At 43.7% G+C, this 19680-nt stretch overlaps 1 protein-coding gene across 2 annotated transcripts in view; it reads left to right on the top strand.

The window, feature by feature from the left end:
• The first annotated feature begins 12412 nt into the window (after positions 1–12412).
• Positions 12413–19680, top strand: part of SLC18A1 (solute carrier family 18 member A1) — a 33401-nt gene continuing 26133 nt past the window's right edge. Inside the window, exons 1-2 of one of the 2 annotated variants that reach the window (XM_069964056.1) lie at positions 12413–12456; positions 16358–16563. Coding sequence is in view for 1 of the 2 variants with exons in the window: in XM_069963985.1 (XP_069820086.1) it covers positions 17585–17620 (36 nt within the window). In the remaining variant the exon portion in view is untranslated. Of the gene's footprint in view, positions 12457–16357; positions 16564–17534; positions 17621–19680 lie in introns of those variants that run through there. The other variant, XM_069963985.1, reaches the window with a different exon arrangement.

Here is a 19680-nt window from a genome sequence, read left to right as displayed (position 1 = left end):
GGAAATCATTACCTAAAAGACATATAGACTTAAATGATATGTTTTCTACATTTAGCATACATATATTAATATATTAATGACACCATTTGAAAATTTTAGGGAAACCTCAGCTTTGCCAGGGCATGGTTTATTATCGGTGAGGCTTAGGGACTTGGGTCTGCATGGCCACTTTCTTTCAGAGACAGCACCACTTTTGTCTCTAGATGGGTGGGGTTTTGCTGCTCAGTTCCATTGAAGTGAATGGAGCTTAATTGCAAACCACACCTGAACTGGAAACAAGTGTCATGTTTTTGAAAGTGGCCATGTTTTTGTAGCACTGGATAAGCCCTTTAAAGGACAACTAAATCCTGTGGCGGTGGCAGCATACGCATTCAGACTTCCCGGACAGTCTATAGCCCGCTGTTAAAGTGAGCGGCATTTTGAATTGCCAGAAGTCCCATAGACTTGCACTACACGTGTGTTGCAATGCAAGTTTATTGGACGTCTGGCAATTTTGTTTACAGTTCGCTTTAGTAGCGGGCTATGGACTTGCTGGGAAGTCGCCGCAGGATAATTATTATTAACCTGTAATAGTAGTGTTGTTCCAGTTCAAAAGTCCATTCAGCTGGGTGCTCTGCCTTTTGTATGAGGCTAGTCTGTCGGGCTGCTCTCCACACTGTAAGGTTGAGGACCTTCAGGTCATGTGATCAGGTCCTTCACCCTTTTCTCTCTCTGTGCGGGTCCTGCTTTGTCTCCTGTGTCTTCTTATGTTCATCCTGCTCACCCTACACTACAGTGAGCGAGCTGAACATTAGAATACCGGGCACCTCTGCCTCTCTGGGCCCCTAAAGGCCCTGTGGGCCCCGGCACTTGCTCTGGTAAGCCATGTGCTGATGCCGGTCCTGTCCAGGGGATATGTATGTGGGTGAAACCATGTTTGCTATAAATAATATTACCATAAAAGTATGGACCTTGAATCAAATGAAAAAGGTTAAACCTTTATTCAGCTTTATGTTCTAGAAATCAGTGTTGATGTGAGATCACAGACTTTATCAATGTGATCTCCTATATATGTATAAGCGCTGCAGGATCTGTTGGGGCTATACAAATAAATTTTACTATTATGTATAAAATTATGAGTAGATGTCCCTTTATGACAGGGAAGCTTTGGCTGTCCAGACATGATGGGAATTGTAGTTTTGCAACAGTTGGAGGGCCGAAGATTCCCCATCCCTCATTTAGGATCCCGCTCTTTTTCACAGATAACAGGACAATACTGTGAATGTCTGTGAAGCCTAGATTTGTCCAAGATTCTGTGTAGATGAGATGGTCCTGACTGTGCACAATACATTGCAGGGTTTACACTGTCACCAGGTCATAAATCGCACAGGATAAGCAGGTATAGTCTGGGCTAGCCGTGCATGTCAGACACATGCGGTAGAAACCAACATTTCTAGTGATGAGGTCATGAGGAATAACATTAGAAAGTCAATTAATAGTAAACAACACAAAGAATGTACCAATACAATGTACATATATTACTTTTGGTGATAATAATAAAATATTTATAAAAAAAAAAAAAAATGCTGTAGACACATGAGCACACACCACCACAGTATTTGTGATTGACAATCAATAATCAGCAATATAGGAATCCATGCCATAGTCGTATTTATGTATTTCTATGTGAACCTACATTGGGTAGACAGGACATGAATTAATCCTATTGTATAACTGGATGCAAAATCCACTAAATATTCAATGACAAGCAGGGCAGAATTTTCAGCCTCTGTTTAATCTGTGTGAACTTGCCCCAAGAGTTTTGGTTGTTTCCACAATAAGAAAAGATGCAAGTGCCATGAGTGTGCAAATGGTTGGTTACTGGGAGAGAAGGACAGATATGAGTCTAACATAACCCGAGGGCAGTATATGTGCTGCTTTGAGGGGTATTGTAGTATACCTGGTAAAAAGGGAAGTATCAGGTTTAGGTTGGTTCCTAGATGGCAGAAATAAAGGAAGTTAAGTTGTTGAAAGGTTCAGTTTTAAGTAGAGAAAGGACATAATGTCAGAGACTGTGGGGTGGGTTGTGATGGTGTGCGGGTGGTGATGGCAGAAGTGTTAGTCCAATAGGGGCTGTAGGAATGAGGTGATGACCTAGGACTGATCATCAACAACAAGAGGAATTGAAGAAGAAGGGACAACCTTAGAAAATGACTTATTGTTGCAGCTTTTTATAGTAAAAAAAATTTTAAAGATTTTTTTGTGATTTTTTTTTCTAATTTTCCATTTTAAGATAAGATAAGATAATCCTTTAATAGTACCACCATGGGGAAATTCAGCAGCATAGGTATTACACATACAAAAAGCTAAAAGGTAAGATAAAGGCATTACGATTAAGGTAGACAAAGAGAAGAAAAGGTAAATAAGATACAATAAAAACATTAGACTATTTTAGTTCTTTTTATGGAGTTGTCTCTGCATGGGTTGGTGTTGGTTGTACAGTAATGGCCAAAAGTTGTGAGAATGATACAAATATTAATTTTTACAAAGTCTACTGCTTCAGTTTTTAAAATGGCAATTTGCACAAACTTCAGAATGTTATAAAGAGTGATCAGCTTAACAGCAATTACTTGCAAAGTCAATATTTGCCTAGAAAATGAACTTTATCCCCCAAAACACATTTCAACATCATTGTATCCCTGCCTTACAAGGACCAGCTAACATTGTTTCAGTGATTGCTCCATTAACACAGATGTGGGTGTTGATGAGGACAGGGCTGGAGATCAATCTGTCATTATTAAGTAAGTATGACACCACTGGACACTTTAAAAGGAGGCTGGTGCTTGGCATCATTGTTTCTCTTCTGTTAACCATGGATATCTCTAAAGAAACACGTGCAGTCATCATTGCACTGCACAAAAATGGCCTAACAGGGAAGAGTATCGCAGCTAGAAAGATTGCACCTCAGTCAACAATCTATCGCTTTATCAAGAACTTCAAGGAGAGAGGTTCCATTGTTGCCAAAAAGGCTCCAGGTCCCCCAAGAAAGACCAGCAAGCGCCAGGACAGTCTCTTGAAAGTGTTTCAGCTGCGGGATCGGGCTACCAGCAGTGCAGAGCTTGCTCAAGAATGGCAGCAGGCAGGTGTGAGTGCATCTGCACGCACTGTGAGGCGGAGACTCTTGGAGCAAGGCCTGGTCTCAAGGAGGGCAGCAAAGAAGCCACTTCTCTCCAGAAAAAAACATTAGGGACAGACTGATATTCCGCAAAAGGTACAGGGAGTGAACTGCTGAGGACTGGGGTAAAGTCATTTTCTCTGATGAATCCACTTTCCGATTGTTTGGGACATTTGGAAAACAGCTTATTCGGAGAAGACAAGGTGAGCGCTACCACCAGTCTTGTCTCATGCCAACTGTAAAGCATCCTGAAACCATTCATGTGTGGGGTTGCTTCTCAGCCAGGGAATCGGCTCTCTCACAGTCTTGCCTAAAAACACAGCCATGAATAAAGAATGGTACCAGAATGTCCTCCAAGAGCAACTTCTCCCAACCGTCCAAGAGCAGTTTGGCGATCAACAATGCCTTTTCCAGCATGATGGAGCACCTTGCCATAAAGCAAAGCTGATAACAAAACATAGAGATTTTGGGTCCATGGCCTGAAACTCCCCAGATCTTAATCCCATTGAGAACTTGTGGTCAATCATCAAGAGACGGGTGGACAAACAAAAACCAACAAATTCTGACAAAATGCAAGCATTGATTGTGCAAGAATGGACTGCTATCAGTCAGGATTTGGTCCAGAAGTTGATTGAGAGCATGCCAGGGAGAATTGCAGAGGTCCTGAAGAAGAAGGGTCAACACTGCAAATATTGACTTGCTGCATTAACTCATTCTAACTGTCAATATAAGGTTTTGTTACTCATAATATGATTGCAATTATATTTCTGTATGTGTTAAAAACATCTGACAAACACACATAAAAACCAGAGGGCAGCAGATCATGTGAAAATATAATATTTGTGTCATTCTCAAAACTTTTGGCCATGACTGTATAGCCTAACCGCTGCAGGAAGCAAGGACTTCCGATATCGCTCCTTCTCACACTTTGGGTGAATTAAACGGTCACTGATAGTACTGCCCAGTGCTATCACGGTCTCGTACATAGGATGAGCTTCATTCTCCAGTATGGAGCTGACCAGTGAACTGCCTGACCTGACCACCACCTGCACCGGTTCCAGGGGGCTTCCAAAGACAGAGCTGGCCCTTCTGATCAGCTTGTCCAGTTTGTTCCTATAGCTGGTTAATATGCCGCTCCCCCAGCAGGCCACTCCGAAGAAGATGGCTGATGCCACTACAGAGGTCAAGAAGATCCTAAGGAGTGTCCCCTGGACTCCAAAGGCCCTCAGCCTCCTGAGCAGGTAGAGCCTGCTGTGGCCTTTTCTGTACACTGTGTCAATGTGATTAGCCCTGTCTAGCTTATTATTAAGGACCACACCCAGATATTTATACGTGTTCACTGTGTCAATGTCCGTCCCCTGGATGTCCACTGGACTTGGAGGAAATTTGCGCTTGTGGAAATCCACCACCATCTCCTTGGTCTTTCCAGCATTAATCCTCAGGTGGTTCCGCTGGCACCAATCAACAAAATCCCTGTTCACCTCTCTGTACTCCCTGTCGTCTTCACCTGTGATGAGGCCTACTTACTATTTAGATTTTAAAACAGTCCTGAAATCCTGCCGTTTTCCTTTTGGCCACTAAGTGCACTGCCCTGCTCGTAGTCACTGATTGGCTGGATGGGACCTCCGGGAGCCTCAGATGCAGCTGGAGTGTGGACCAGGTAATGTATGCTGCGGGCGCCAACGGTTTAAGGGTATGTAATCTCATTAAAAATGACAGTTTGGGATCCGCAGTGGATACGGTATGTGTGAATCTAGCCTAAATGTATGTAAATTTATGCCATCGGTGGGAGGGTTTTCCTATAGGCATGTGGGCCTTGAGGGTGGTTTGCCCAGCCTATATCTTGCTGGCATGGACATATTTAACCTGGACCTAAAGGCCATGATTGAGCTTGCTGTAGGTGGGGTGGGGCCCGCTCCGTAGGAGAACCTCCCCTGTTGGGGTAAAGCTGTTCTTTAAAAAAAATTGAATTTCACTGTTTGCCTTGTTTTTGGTAATCTGGGGTCTGAGCTGGAAAAGCAAGACCTTCTGGGGAGATTTTAACTGGTGTAAAGTAGAATTGGCCAAGTTGCCCCTAGCAACCAATCAGGTTCCATCTTTCATTTTTCAAAGAATCAGTAGGGAAAGAAAGGTGGAATTTGATTGGTTGCTACTTTACACCAGTTTGATAAATCTCCCCCTTTTTTTAAGGAAATTACTTTGCCGGGATCCTGCGGCATCCTCCTCTAGCTCAGCCCTGGCGGCCGGAACCGGAGCCAGGTGACGTCATGGAGACCCGACCGTGTCCCTGACAACCAGGAACGCCACGGGCTCATGTGACAATCAGCCGGCCGGTACACAGCTGAGTAGCTTCCCCACTCAGGCTGAATGACGGATCGCTCTGCCACTCAGCCTGCAGTGCCGCAGCTGTTCCATAGCTGGATTCAGGAGGCCGGACCAATCAGCCTTTGGTCCGGGCTCCTGATCCAGTAAATCGTGATCCGAATCAGCATCTCATCGCTGGCTATTAGGTATATTCCTGGTCCCAACTTCCCCGTGTCTCTTCCTGCGTACCCCGTCCTAATTCCCTTTGACTGCTCGACTCGTGATCTGACCTCCCGCCTGACCTGTGAATATCCGATTGTATTGCTGATTCTGTACTGCATTGCCCATGTGGTTTGACTTGGCTTGTTCACTACTCTCTATGGTGTTTTGTCTGTCTGTCTTGTTTAGTGTTCCACATACTTAGCGTAGGGAACGTCTTTGTGGTTGTCCGCGGCCCCCTAGGGCCGACTGAGGCAAGTAGGAGGGGACAATGGTTGGGTTCAGACCTAGGGCCAACTGTCTGGTTGTGTTTGTACCTTCCAGCCCTCACACCTTTGTTTTTATTTCATGTGAGTAATAAAGTTATTGATTTGAAATTCTTAATAAATATAGGCTGTGGCCTAAGTTTTTAATTCCACAAAGTTTCCTGTCTTCCTATTTTTTTTTCAGGGGTTACATATACTTTATTCTTTCATGCAGATGACTCTTCACATAGAGATGGGTCAGACAGAGACAGTTTCTGTGAGTTCTGACTTACCCCCAGCCATGGAAGGTGACCTCTAGGTGACGGCTCTGTATACTGAACACATTAGTTTTTTTTTTAATTTGTAAAAACAGAGAAAGTTTGCTAGAAAAGGAATGTATGATTGCTAGCAAACATTCACATAGTGTCATCCTTATATCCGATATTAGTGTGTCACAACATAGGGCGTTGTCCATAACCTTTCACTGCCTGACATGATACTTTTCAATGGCACTTTTAAAATCCACATTCAGTATGATGAGTGTACCTAATGTGGCTTCCTATACTCGTCATATTATATATAAATGATTTTGCTTGATAGTCTCCGGTTGCATGTGTCCACCATTTTTCCCCTCTTATTACGCACATATGTAAGCATTAGTCAGGGAAGAAGCTGCCTCTAGCGGTTTCATTCTCTTTCTACCTAATTCTACACTTAATCAGATCTTTAGTAAGGAGACAGAGTGGTCGCTGCCGGCATTGTTCAGAGTCTGTCGCAGCCATTCATCAACTGGCTTATGTCTTCTGTGGCTTATACTAGTTACTCAGCGTTCTGCCCAGAACCCCCTAATACAGCACAATGTACTAACGCTATAGCCATATATATGTGATTAATGTAATTCAATCAGTAACCATTCAGGGGCATACACAGAGCTGAGTCATAGAACAGGGCCCATTTCGAGGTATATGCAGGGCCGTATTTACCACTAGGCACCCGTGGTCTGGTGCCTAGGGCAGCACCAGGGAGCAAGGGGAAGAGGGTGGGGGGTATGAAGGTATTATTGGTCAGGTCTGGTGTGGCAGTGTTATACAGTCACAGTTTGGTGGTATTGTTCAGGTCTAGTGAGGCAGGGTTTTAACCAGTCACAATATGGGGCTGTTATCCAGTCACAGTGTGGCGGTATTGGTCAGGTCTGGTGTGGTGCTGTTATCCAGTCACAGTATGGTGGTATTGGTCAGGTCTAGTGTGGTGCTGTTATCCAGTCACAGTATGGCGGTATTGGTCAGGTCTAGTGTGGTGCTGTTATCCAGTCACAGTATGGCGGTATTGGTCAGGTCTGGTATGGCGGTGTTATCCAGTCACAGTACAGCAGTATTGGTCAGGTCTGGTATGGCAGTGTTATCCAGTCACAGTACGGCAGTATTGGTCAGGTCTGGTATGGCGGTGTTATCCAGTCACAGTATGGCGGTATTGGTCAGGTCTGGTATGGTGGTGTTATCCAGTCACAGTATGGCGGTATTGGTCAGGCCTGGTATGGTGCTGTTATCCAGTCACAGTATGGCGGTATTGGTCAGGCCTAGTATGAAAAACGTGATTCAGACAATGTTTCTACATGTAGAGAAATGCATGTGGCCGAAACCAGGCTCCCATTTCTTCCCCAGTAGTCATGTGCTGTTACCAGGATTATTGGCCATACACCTATTGGTTACCGCATGAGGGTCTGGCATCTGCTGCATGTGGTGACGGACAGTAAATGTAGGAACGCGGCCTAAGACTGATCAGATATCAATATGATGTTCAGGAACTAGAAAATCCTAATGCTGATTGGTGGGTGAAGATGGGGCGTCTGCAGGTGCAGTGCCGGGGGCAGCAGCAGCTGGTAATACTGCCCTGGGTATATGGTTGTGGTAGATCTTGGAAAGAGGCTGATTCACAGGAAGACCACACATCTGCCCCCATGATATCCACATTATCTCACATATCTAGTGGTTGCAACAAAAGAATTCCAATTGGGCCCCCGGGGTGTATTAGTCAGTGTGTGTCAGTGGACATCAACTGATCTTATTGGGTAAATTAGAATTTACATTACAGTTCAATTAGCAATAACAACTGACCCTGGGGGATCACAGGCCGGACAGCCAAAGGTCATCACACTGACACGGGAACAAAGGCTGTTTCAGGATGGATGGGGGACATCGCCAGACACAACTGATGGAAAGATAGTAATGGTGACCATACACAAGTGTTATGATAGCGGTGGCTGCTGCACTTGGATAAATCCCTAAGGCTATGTGGAAAACATGGATATAGTCATTGGCTGCATCCACGTTTTCCAGACAACCTTAGAGCTTTATCCAAGTTCAGCAGCCCCAGCTAATCAAATACCGAACGTTCTGGTTCGGATCGACTCGAACCCGAACCCGGTTCGCTCATGTCTAATAGTAACAAATAATAATATTATTTATTTGTGCCAACAGATTTCTTAGCGCTTACAGATTCTGCAGTATTTAATTTAAAGGGGTACTTCACTCTAAACTAATATAGTTATACTTGTAGGATTTTGTCAAATCATATATACACCAGACATACCAACATTTAAGATATTATTTGTAGATGTTGGGGTGGTCTGGATTTCTTCAACAGAGCGTAAGTGCTCATTCACATACAGCATCTGCGTTATCCAGCACATTAGCCATCTGGTGTGCAGAGGCTGGATCTAAAAGCGCTGTATGCAATGTTAATTGATCTGGGGAATCCATTCCAGATGGCCCATTGGTCCAGCACCATCCTCCATTTCAACCAATGGGGCAATAGATTGGACTCTGGATGGAAAAAGAGGCACCTTGTTCCAGTCCATAGCAGTCTAGGTTTCTTATTCGTGACACCACTGCAAACAAATATGATGGGCAGTCAAAGGCAGGACATGTAATGGGCACCGGGACACCAAACTTTCTTCTACTAAGTGTCTGAAAATGGTCCGGGCACAGACAGTGAGGTGTAATGAAGGGGCCGCCTGTGTCAGGATTGGGGGAGCTGCTCGTGCCTGTCAGCAGTTAATGATCTCTAACCAAGAGGTACACTGCCCAAGAGTAGCCTCTGAGAGCTTTGTTATAAGAGGAACAACTTCTTGTGGCAAGACCCACCTTTAATCATTACATATCTGCCTGATACATAACTGCAGGAGGAGTTTTACAGCAATCTGACATTTCTGTCGTTGGGTGTAGTAATATTATTAGACACAATAAGTGGTGAGGGTCTTTTTCACACGTGTATTCCGGCAAGTTGGAAATACATGTCGAAGGAGGAATGACACTTTTACATAGGTCTTATGGTAAAAGAAATGTATACACAGTATAAATTTTTTGGCTATGTTCCCACAACGTATAAGACCGGCCGTTCCGTGACCCCGGCCGGGTCACGGAACGGCCGGTCTCTGGCCGGATCATCGGGTGATCTTTCCGGCCACGGAGCTCTGATGCGAGCGCATCAGAGCGTGCCCGCATCAGAGCTTCCCATAGCACACAGTGAAGCAAGCGGCCGGAGCCGCTCGCTTCACTGTGTGAACTGATAGGTCTTTCTGCGGCCGGAATTCACAGAATTCCGGCCGCAGAAAACTGACCTGTCAGTTTTTCCCAGCGCCACACAGATCCCGGCCGGAGCGCATACGATGTGTGTACACTCCCGCCGGGATCCCATTCATCAACAGGCATTGTCCATCCCGCAAAACTACGGCCGTAGTTTTACGTAGTGTGAACATAGCCTTTTACAGGATCCAGTTCATTGGAATAGTGCACACTATTACATCAAACAGACCCCGCCACATACATGCCAAGTGGAGGCTTAGTAGACACACTTTGCCCTCCATTCGACATCCTTCTAACTGATGTGCTGCGGCCTATCCCAGCATTTTCATTAAATGGATGTACACTACTTGACATACTGTGAAAACAGCCTAAGGGCCCTATTACACTGAGCGATAATCGTCCGAATCAGGCCAATCTCTCTGTGTAATAGAGAGAACAATAAACAGATGAAATGATGATCGGCTAATTGTTCTTTAGGTCCAGACCTAAAATCATTGGGCGTCTGGCACGCATCGCTACGTGTAATAGCTACGTGTAATAGCGATGGGCGGCTGACGACTGATGATTGGAGTATAGAATAATAAAGTATTAACTTACCATATCACGTTCCCTGGTGTTCTAGGAGGCCTTCCCAGTGTCTGCAGCCTTCTCTGGTGTCTTCTGTTCTGGTCTCTGCACTGACAGGCCACCGGCTTCTCAGCCAATCACTGACTGAACACAGGCCGGAACAGAAGGCAGAGCTGCAGACCCAGGGAAGACCTCCAAGGACACCAGGGAAGGCCTGAGGAAACCAGGGAAGGCCCAAGGGCATCCAAGAACGTGGTAAGTTAGTACGTTATTATTTTACATTAGCAGATCAGCGCTCGTTTACAGTTAATGAATGGGCTGTCTAATAGGACCCTAAGTCTACTATAGGTGCCTGCTGCCTGGCTATTGAAACTTATCCTAAATATATTCATAATCTATAAAATGACCAGCAGGGGGTGCTGCTGTGCTGCGTTGCTTTCGTTTCTTTAAGTTTTTTTAAGATTTACAAAATTCTAATGTCATTTAATAATAAATCTTCCATAAATAAAATGTTAGAAATACAAAAAAATCAGTATGAAGCAATATAAAGCCCTATGAGCCGCTTTAGTGTGAAACATAAAAAAATCATAGAACGTTGTTAGCACAAAAAACAAAAAAAGAAAAAAGCCCCCCTTGGTCCATCTACTCTTCCCTTATATTATTTCCTTTCTTATTATCTTAGTAGAGATATATGTTTATCTGGTTTACATTCACTGACTAGATTTACCAACCACATCTGCTTGAAGTTTGTTTCAAGCATCTACTACTACTATTTTTTTATTTATTTTTTTTTTTTGGGGGGGGGGGCAATGCGACATATTCACTTGTATGAGTGAAGGAGTTGTATGACCACGCAATGTTACACGGTTCCTGCTTCCCCTTAGAGGGTCCACATTGTGCCTGAAAGGTAAAATCAAGACTTCCCTCTTATGGCTGTTCACCCATAAAGTCAACTGTCTAATACTCATGTTCTTACTAGGTACACAGTGCTGCCTCCTGAATTTGCTTAAACTAGGGCTGCTTTTGTGGTGTAACACCTTCCCTGCTGCACTTTGTTTACTTTCTATCCAATCCCTTTCTCCCCAAACATGCCATCTCTAGTGCTGTTCTCTAAATCATCCCCTCTGAACTTGTGTTCTTACTTTGTACACAGTGTTACCTTGTGAATCTGCTTAGACCAGGGCTGCTTTTGTGGTGTAACACTTTCCATGCTGTGATCCGCTCTACTGCAGTTTCTTTCCTTTCTTTTTGCCACCCCAACATGACTTCTCTAGTGCTGTACTCTAAAGAATCCCACAGCACAGTGTTACTTGTATCATTACAATGCACACAGTGCTGCCTCCTGAAACTGCTTAGACCAGGGCTGCTTCTGGGATTTAACTCCTTCTACATTTTAAACTTCTCCATTGTTGTTTCCTTTGTGCTCACATAGCACCTTGCTCCCCCCAAACATGCCATTTCTAGTGTTGTTCTCTAAATCATCACCCAGCACAGTGTCCGCCTGTTTGATCTAAGCAATGCATTTTCTCTAGCACTTATTTACATGGCAGAGAGAGGGAAGGCTTGTGAGAATGTGGGAAAAAAAGTAAGAAAAAGGAAGGACCACTGTGTCTACTATAAGCAAACAGACCATAAATACTGGGAAGCGTTAAATAGTGTATTTATTTTTACTAAAAACAAGATTGTTGGTGTATCATTTATGGGGGCAGGGGTCTGGGGAGGTTAGTTTCTGCACTCTTTATTATCTTCTAGCATATTGTATATGAGCGCCCAGTATCCCAGGATTTCATTTGATGACGGAGACCTCTTATCAGTGTGCGGTCTGTGAGTTTCACGTAATTCACCGGCTACTAGAGATTACAGTGACTTCCAATTTCCTGCCCCATTTAATAATGTTTGCCGGAGTTATTATAGCACTGTGCTCAGCATCCACGTAATATCTGCACTGAGTTAAATAAACTCATAAAGACGTCCAATATATTCACCTCCTGTATCTGTTGTTGTGCTAAGCCTGGAATAGAAATGAGACTTCCTAGTGATGCTTTATCATTCAGCCCCTGATAAGAAGCATGACAGGTTGGTTTGCAGCACACTGAGGCTTACTATAGACCTGTTGGTTATAGAAGCAATCATAACTAATAATAGTGGTTAGTCAGGACTATGGGAGAGATTTATTTAAACTGGTGTAAAGTGAAACTGGCTCAGTTGCCCCTAGCAACCAATCAGATTCCACCTTTCATTCCTCACAGACTCTTTGGAAAATGAAAGGTGGAATCTGATTGGTTGCTAGGGGCAACTGAGCCAGTTTCACTTTACACCATGTTTGATACATCTCCCCCTATGTGTCAGTGGTTGTTAAAGGAAATGTCTCATCTATGTTATGGTAGAGTTGTGCTCTGGAAAACAAATAGTTTTTAAAGGGGAAGCAACTTAGATGACTCTAAAGGCCCTATTCCACGGAACGATTATCGGCCCCGTGGAATAGGAGGCAACGATCATCCGACATCATTCATAAAGTCGTTTGTCTTTCAACATGTTCAAAGACAAACGACCTATAAAGCAGAGATCTGCTGCCGCTGCTTCATGGAGTAGGAGCGGTGGCAGCAGACCGCCGCTATGCCCTATGGGCTGCCTGGACAATTAGCGATCCCCCAGGCAGCCCCCCCCCCCCCCCCAGCTTCCCCCGGCCCTCCCCGGACTCACTCGCTCGCTGCAGCAGCGTGTAATAGTGGTGGCAGCGAGTGGGGAACGAGCTCACAGCGCTTGTTTGCTCCTCATTGTCGGCCCGTGTAATAGGGCCTTAACCTGCTGATAGCTCCCTATTGTGCACGGGGCACTGAGGATGAAGCTATGTCTCTTACCTTCATCCTCGGCATCAAAGCTGTGCAGTTTTAATGTAATCCTGTGTACAGTAAGGCCGCTTGGAGCATTGCCCCCCCTTCTGAGCGCTGATCTGGCCCGCCGCCTCTATTGATAATTATTACAAGAGGCGGTCCAGCCGGAGCGGATTGGCGATGCTCCAGTGTTTGCCTTTAAATTAAATGAACTGGTGTTAGACAGTTATAAATTAGTTTTATTTCAAAATTTTAAGTCTCCCTGTACTTATCAGCTGCTGTATGTCCTGCAGGAAGTGATGTACAGTGGAACCTTGGTCAGTGCATGGAGAGGGTAACCAGAGCTCCGCCCGGCACACATAACAGATGCGGTCCCCCTTCTCTGCTCTCAAATGGAGTGTTCTCCCTATTACAGCGAGCAGTGAGCCACCTTTACTCCAACACCAGCTGGAGAACCATGCACCTGGCTATCTGCTCCTCATTCAGCAGGAGTGGGGGTGGGTGACCTGTGCAGGTACATACGTGTGTAGCTGCACTGCCACATAATGGCTTTGCCCCTGTTCTGCATCCTCTGGCTGGATTCCACTGCCTGACAAAAGCCTGAAAAAAATTAACCCTTGTAATCCTGCTGGTGATATTTATATGTAGAATTATTTTTGGTTTGCCGAACGAATTGTCTGCTTTTCAATTATTTCTTATGGGAATTTGCTTTGATATAAGAGTGACTTGGATTACAATTACAATGAATTATGCTCATAATCCAAGGTTTCACTGTATTCTTTCCAGTCTGACACAGTGCTCTCTGCTGCCACCTATGTCCATGTCAGGAACTGTCCAGGCAGGAGGTTTTCTGTTTTAGTCTTTTATTTAATTTTTTAATAAATGTCAGAATTTAAGAACTGGAAGACTTGTGATTTTTAAATAGAAGTAAGGGCAATGTTTCATGGCGCGATTAGGCGGAGAAAGACATTGCCGCTGTCATGTCAACTCTTGCTTCCTCCTTGTTCCCCGCTAGCTGTCTGTGCTGTGTGTTTGATGTTTGCAGGGTGCTGCGGGAGGGGCTTCCCGGACAATCCATAGATCTTTTGGGTGGTCAGCAGTGTTCTGCTTCTGCCACTCCTATTACACGGAGCGCTGCGCAGCAGACCATCGCTGTTGTTATCGTGATTTTTAGACCTGTTGAAAGACCACGGTCAGCCACCATCATCGCCCATCATCGGCATTTCTGGAAAAAAGTGAAATGACAAATGTAGAAATGTATTTCAATAAACGCAAAAACAGGTACTTAGTGGTCTGACACTCAATAGTATAGTAATAGCAGGTAATATGACAAAGGGTAATTGGAAGGAGGCAAGGTGATAGGTTAAAGGGCAACTCCAGCTTAAAAAAAATCTTTTAAATTAGAAAAATCTCTGTCACTTTCTGACACCAGTTGATTTGAAAAAAATAAAAATAAAAAATCATCACTGGGGTTGCCCTTTAAGGAATGTGTGTGGGAAGGGAAAAGGTGGTGAAGGGGGGATAAGAGATGATAGAGTGTTAATGGATTTGGGGAGATGAGCATATAGTGTAATTAACTGATCAAGTCAGTGGTGTCTCTATAGACATCCAATGGGCATTAAAACTGCACAGGGACGGCGCTGAGGATAAAGGTTAGAGACAAACCTTCATCCTATAGGGAACTATCAGCAGGTAAGATTCATGTAACCTGCTGATAGTTCCCCTTTAATGTCTCCACAGGAGCAACCCTAGAAGGCGATTGAGTTTGGTTTCAAATCCTGGGACTCTCTCGTGGCATCTAGAAAGTGTCTTTATAGAGATAACAGAGCAATCTCAGGATTTTTTATTTTTATAGCTTTTCTTAGGGGCAGCCATATTGGGAAGACATTTGTGTATAGACAATGCAGCAGGTGACCAGGAAGGGCCAGGAGCTGTATATATATATATATCGGTATATATACTTTATAGTATATAAAAGTCAGCTGAAGTAATATTGGCAGGACTGACTACCTATCTTATGTGTATGGGGGTGCACTTGCAAGAGGAACAGCTTTTGGGAGGACAAGCGTCCACCAGACATCTACAGGAGTATGGGCAGCTTTAGTATCCTGTGTTATCCAGGCACCCAGCAGTGCAGCATAGCTATCATTATCTTACCCATACTGTAATGATAATGAGACGACTCTGCTCATTCTATCCCAATCTATATAGCAAAGCTAAAAAGTGAGCTACAGGGGCAGAAGTAGCCTGGCACTTGTCCCTGATGACACACATCAAGGGAGCTCGGCCCTTACATTAAAACCAAGCCTCCTGCTCTAACTACCAAGACAAAAGTCCATGTAGTTTAGCCCCTTATATGCCATAGGGAAATTGTAATTGTGGCTTCTAATTGGTTTCTGGGCATCACCCTATCAGCACCCGTGCAAGACAACTTCCAGGACATAGGTGGGTTTTCATGGCATGCCATGTATTCGTGCCTGTTCTGCATGCCCTGGATCGGTCACCCATCATCTTTATGCTGGCAGCACGGTAGCTCAGTGGTTGGAGCTGTTGCCTTACCGCACTGGGTTGAAATCCCATCAGGGACAACACCTGCAAGGGGTTGGTATGTTCGGTCCTGACATGGACAGAGGTGGCAGCAGAGAGTACAATGACAGAATAAAAAGAATACACCACTTCCTGCAGTACAGTGCTCTCTGCTGCCACCTCTGTCCATGACAGGAATTGTCCGGAGCAGAAGACGTTTTCTATGAGGATTTGCTACTGTTCTGGACAGTTCCTGTCATGGACAGAGGTGGCAGCAGAGAGCACTGTGTCTGACTGGAAAAAATACATTACTTCCTGCTGGACATACAGCAGCTGATAAGTACTGTAAGCGTGGAGATTTTTAAATAGAAATAATTTATAAATCTGTATAACTTTCTGACACCGATTGATCTGAAAACATTTTTTTTTCCTACGAAGTACCACTTTAAGACGTTAAATGATCTGTATTGATGCATGTGATGATAATACCTGCACAATATGTTGTCACTAGCAATAAAAATTATTTCCTGATGATATATTCGCTGTCATTTCAGCTGGATACACATATGGCCGGAGGATAAATCAGCTTTCTGCCTTGGATCAGGCCCATGGAGAGGGCGCCTTTTCTTCAGGGACGGGGCAGACTAGTCTGGGGGTCCTGCCACCCATAGTGTTAGTGTTAAGCCCCCCTGATGAAATCCCTCTGTTCTATATATATATATATATATATATATATATATATTCCTGGCAGTGACTTCTGACACACGCCAGGCTCCTCACATCTGTCCATATGGAGACTTCTTTTTCTATTGTCACCCTCAGGCGCACAAAAAACGAGCAGTCAGCCTGTCCCAAAGAATCATAGGGAAAAGCAAACACTCTGTTCAGTGACTCACATCCTCCTATCTCTCTCCTCTTTCTGAGATGGAGGTGATAGCCAGTGACAATGAGCAGGCAAGACGGTGCCTTATTAACCCTCTCTACCCATGACGCACGTGCCGGCTGCAGGGCAAAATCTGGAAGGTTCACAGTAAAGTGGCGATTGGATGGAGTCTGTGATCTGGACTGACACAAGAGACAGACCAGCATCTCCCTGGCAATACCACAGTGCCTGAGAAGGTGTCCACAAGGTAAGATCACATCCTCATTGCTCCGCAACATTGTGTGTGGGTTTGTATGATGGTGGTGGTGGTAGTAGGGATGATGGGGGTATATAGAGGATGTCACCTATTCTAAGTCTGGCTTTATACAGTATGTAGTATATTAATTGGTATTTTTAGGTGGGTCTCATGTTCCCACAATTTTTTCCCTGGCCGTTTTGAGTCCAAATAACAGCCGTTTTTTTTTCTTCATTATAACGGCCATTATTGTACTGTATTGTATTGAAATAACGGACATTATTCGGAGTCAATTGGACAAAAAAGAACATTGTGGGAACGTAGCAAAAAGGTGAAAATCTTTCTATTATAGTTTTTCTGTGTGCAGGTTACACTCGTGGTGTTGGCTACAAATACTGACCAAAATGGGATCAAAAACTGACCAAAATGCTATGTGTAAACCCAGCCTAAAATTTGACACACATGTACAGTGTATATATATATATTATATATATATATTATATATATATACATATACACACACACACACGCTGCTATCTATGTCAGGAACTGTCCAGAGCAGTAGAGATTTTCTATGGGGATGCGTTACTGCTTTGGACAGTTCCTGACATGGACAGAGGTGGCAGCAGAGAGCGCTGTGTCAGATTCAAAAGAATACAGCACTCTCTGTAGAACATATACACACACTCACGCACAGAGATGTAGCAGAGCTGAATTTGTCATTTCCTCTTCCAAACCTAAGACAGTGTAATTTGACTTTGATCATTGATACATGATATATGCATATACAGTGTACGTGAACATGCGCTACAAGTATTAAAAGCTACAACTGTACGTAGATTTTATCGTTTATTTACCGGCATAGAATCTGCAGCATATACAGTATATGTGAACATGCTCCTAAGCTCAGCTCTGCTACATCTGTACATAGTCATTTATCATTTTAGGCTTCTTCCGTCTGTTGTATCTGCTGACAGGGGCATGGTTAGTATGTCATGAGTCTAATTGCAATTCATGATGTGCAAATAATCGTATGATTTCAAGTTATTTGAGGACATTCATCCAAGAGGTAATGTATTATGTTTTGCTTTGTGTTGTTTATACACTAGTTGGTGTTTTTTTTTTTGTTTTTTTTTTTCAAACTGTTTTTTTTTTTTTTTCTTAATCTTTTTAAAATGCTACGCAGCCATTTGGGGTGTATGGCGTTTGCCGTTCACTACTGTTGCCAGCCTAATATAGTTTATGTAATGACGGTTTTACTGTTCCGAAATGTTATATTTGTGATAGATTAATCCGAAATACAGTAATTCTGAAAGTTCATTTATGCTGCCAGATATTAAGAGAAATGGCTGCATAATATGCCACATAAAACAACTACGGGGAGATTTATCAAACATGGTGTAAAGTGAAACTGACTCAGTTGCCCCTAACAACCAATCAGATTCCACCTTTCATTCCTCACAGACTCTTTGGAAAATGAAAGGTGGAATCTGATTGGTTGCTAGGGGCAACTGAGCCAGTTTCACTTTACACCATGTTTGATAAATCTCCCCCAAAGATTTTTGTAAGGGCTTTTGTCAATGAAATTTGTTTATTCTGTACCAAAGACAGTAACCAGGATCATAGTTATGATCAGCCTATGAAATAAAATACGGCCATGCTTTTGATTGAAAATGAAATAATTTGTGAAAAGATTAAAAAAAAGCAGGTGGCAAATAATGAGTACGTTCACTATCTGAGTGGCTGTAATCATTTACAGCCTTTATTATCTATGGTATTTGCACTGGCAGCCAATTTCCTATTGACTTTAATGGAGCACATTATTACATTGAAAATACAGCTGTATTTTAGCCTAACAATTATGTCCATGTTTCCCCTTTTATTTACGGCATGGAAACCTGGCCTCAGGGTAAATGGACAATAGAAGGCTTTGCTACAGGTTGTCTATAAAAATGGAGCCACGGTGCATTTGCAGCATGTAAGAGAGACAAACTCTGAGAAAATGATGGATTTATAGATTCCGTTTAAGAACACACGTAGGGAGACACTTTTTAAGGCCATGTTCACACAACGTAAGTTCAGTAGTAATCACAGCCGTTGTTGCCAATTTTCAACAACGACCGTGATTGCTACTGAACTTACATTGTGCTGCAGGCTAAGGGAATCCCAGCAAACAACTGACATGTCAGTTTTCTGCGTCCGCTATTCATTGAATAGCGATCGCAGAAAACCTGTCAGCTCACATAATGGAGCGTGCAGCTCGGGCCGCATGCTCCATTGTGTGCAGCGGCGAATTTGGGATGTGGGCACACACGGATGCGCCCGCATCCCAATTCATCAAAAGTGCAGATCATCTGGCCGGTGCTGCTGTACTAGACATTCTGTGATCCGTCTGGGTCACGGAACGGCCGGTGTTTCACTGAATGTGAACATGGCCAAATTCTGCTCGGTGGAGCAGGAAGCTGTGGTCTGTCACCACCTGGGTAATCAGTTAGCCATTTCCTAGTTACTGTAATGTATTTGAAATCCCACAGAATTATGATAACAGAGCCTGTCTCTATTTCATGCTGCCCATGGTTTCCTTTAAAGGGACTGTCTGGGGAAAACAGAAATTTGCTCCACAGCTGGAGTGATGCAAGAAAAATAAATAAGCAATACTCACCTCTCCTGGTCCCCTGAAACTGTTTTATCCTGGCTTCTGTGATGTGCTGACCCCACAGGTAATGCACACCTAGCCAATCACTGTTTGAGGGTGGACTACACTGTGGCTGAGCTGGTAAGTTCCTGTGAGTGGTGATCAGCTGAAGTATTTTTACACCACCACAACTCCAGCCAAAAGTATTTTTTAATATGTTATTACTTATGGAAGGTTAGTCAAATTTCTAATGTACATTAATTATGGGAAATGTACATATAAGGCTATTTCCCTTAATTTATTAGATCATGGAGTCTTAGAATTCTCTCAGAAACCGTGACGTCACGACGAAGGGTGTAATTCCTATGGAGTGTCCAGCAGGGGGCGCACTATATATAGAAGTCAATGAGTACCATTGACTTCTATATATAGTGCGCCCCTGCTGGACACTCTATTGAATCAATGGATGTGTATGTAAAAATGTTATGTACAGT

The sequence above is a fragment of the Dendropsophus ebraccatus genome, chromosome 1, assembly GCF_027789765.1.
Source record: "Dendropsophus ebraccatus isolate aDenEbr1 chromosome 1, aDenEbr1.pat, whole genome shotgun sequence".
Lineage (NCBI taxonomy): Eukaryota > Metazoa > Chordata > Amphibia > Anura > Hylidae > Dendropsophus > Dendropsophus ebraccatus.
This window is presented reverse-complemented; position numbering and strand designations above follow the sequence as displayed.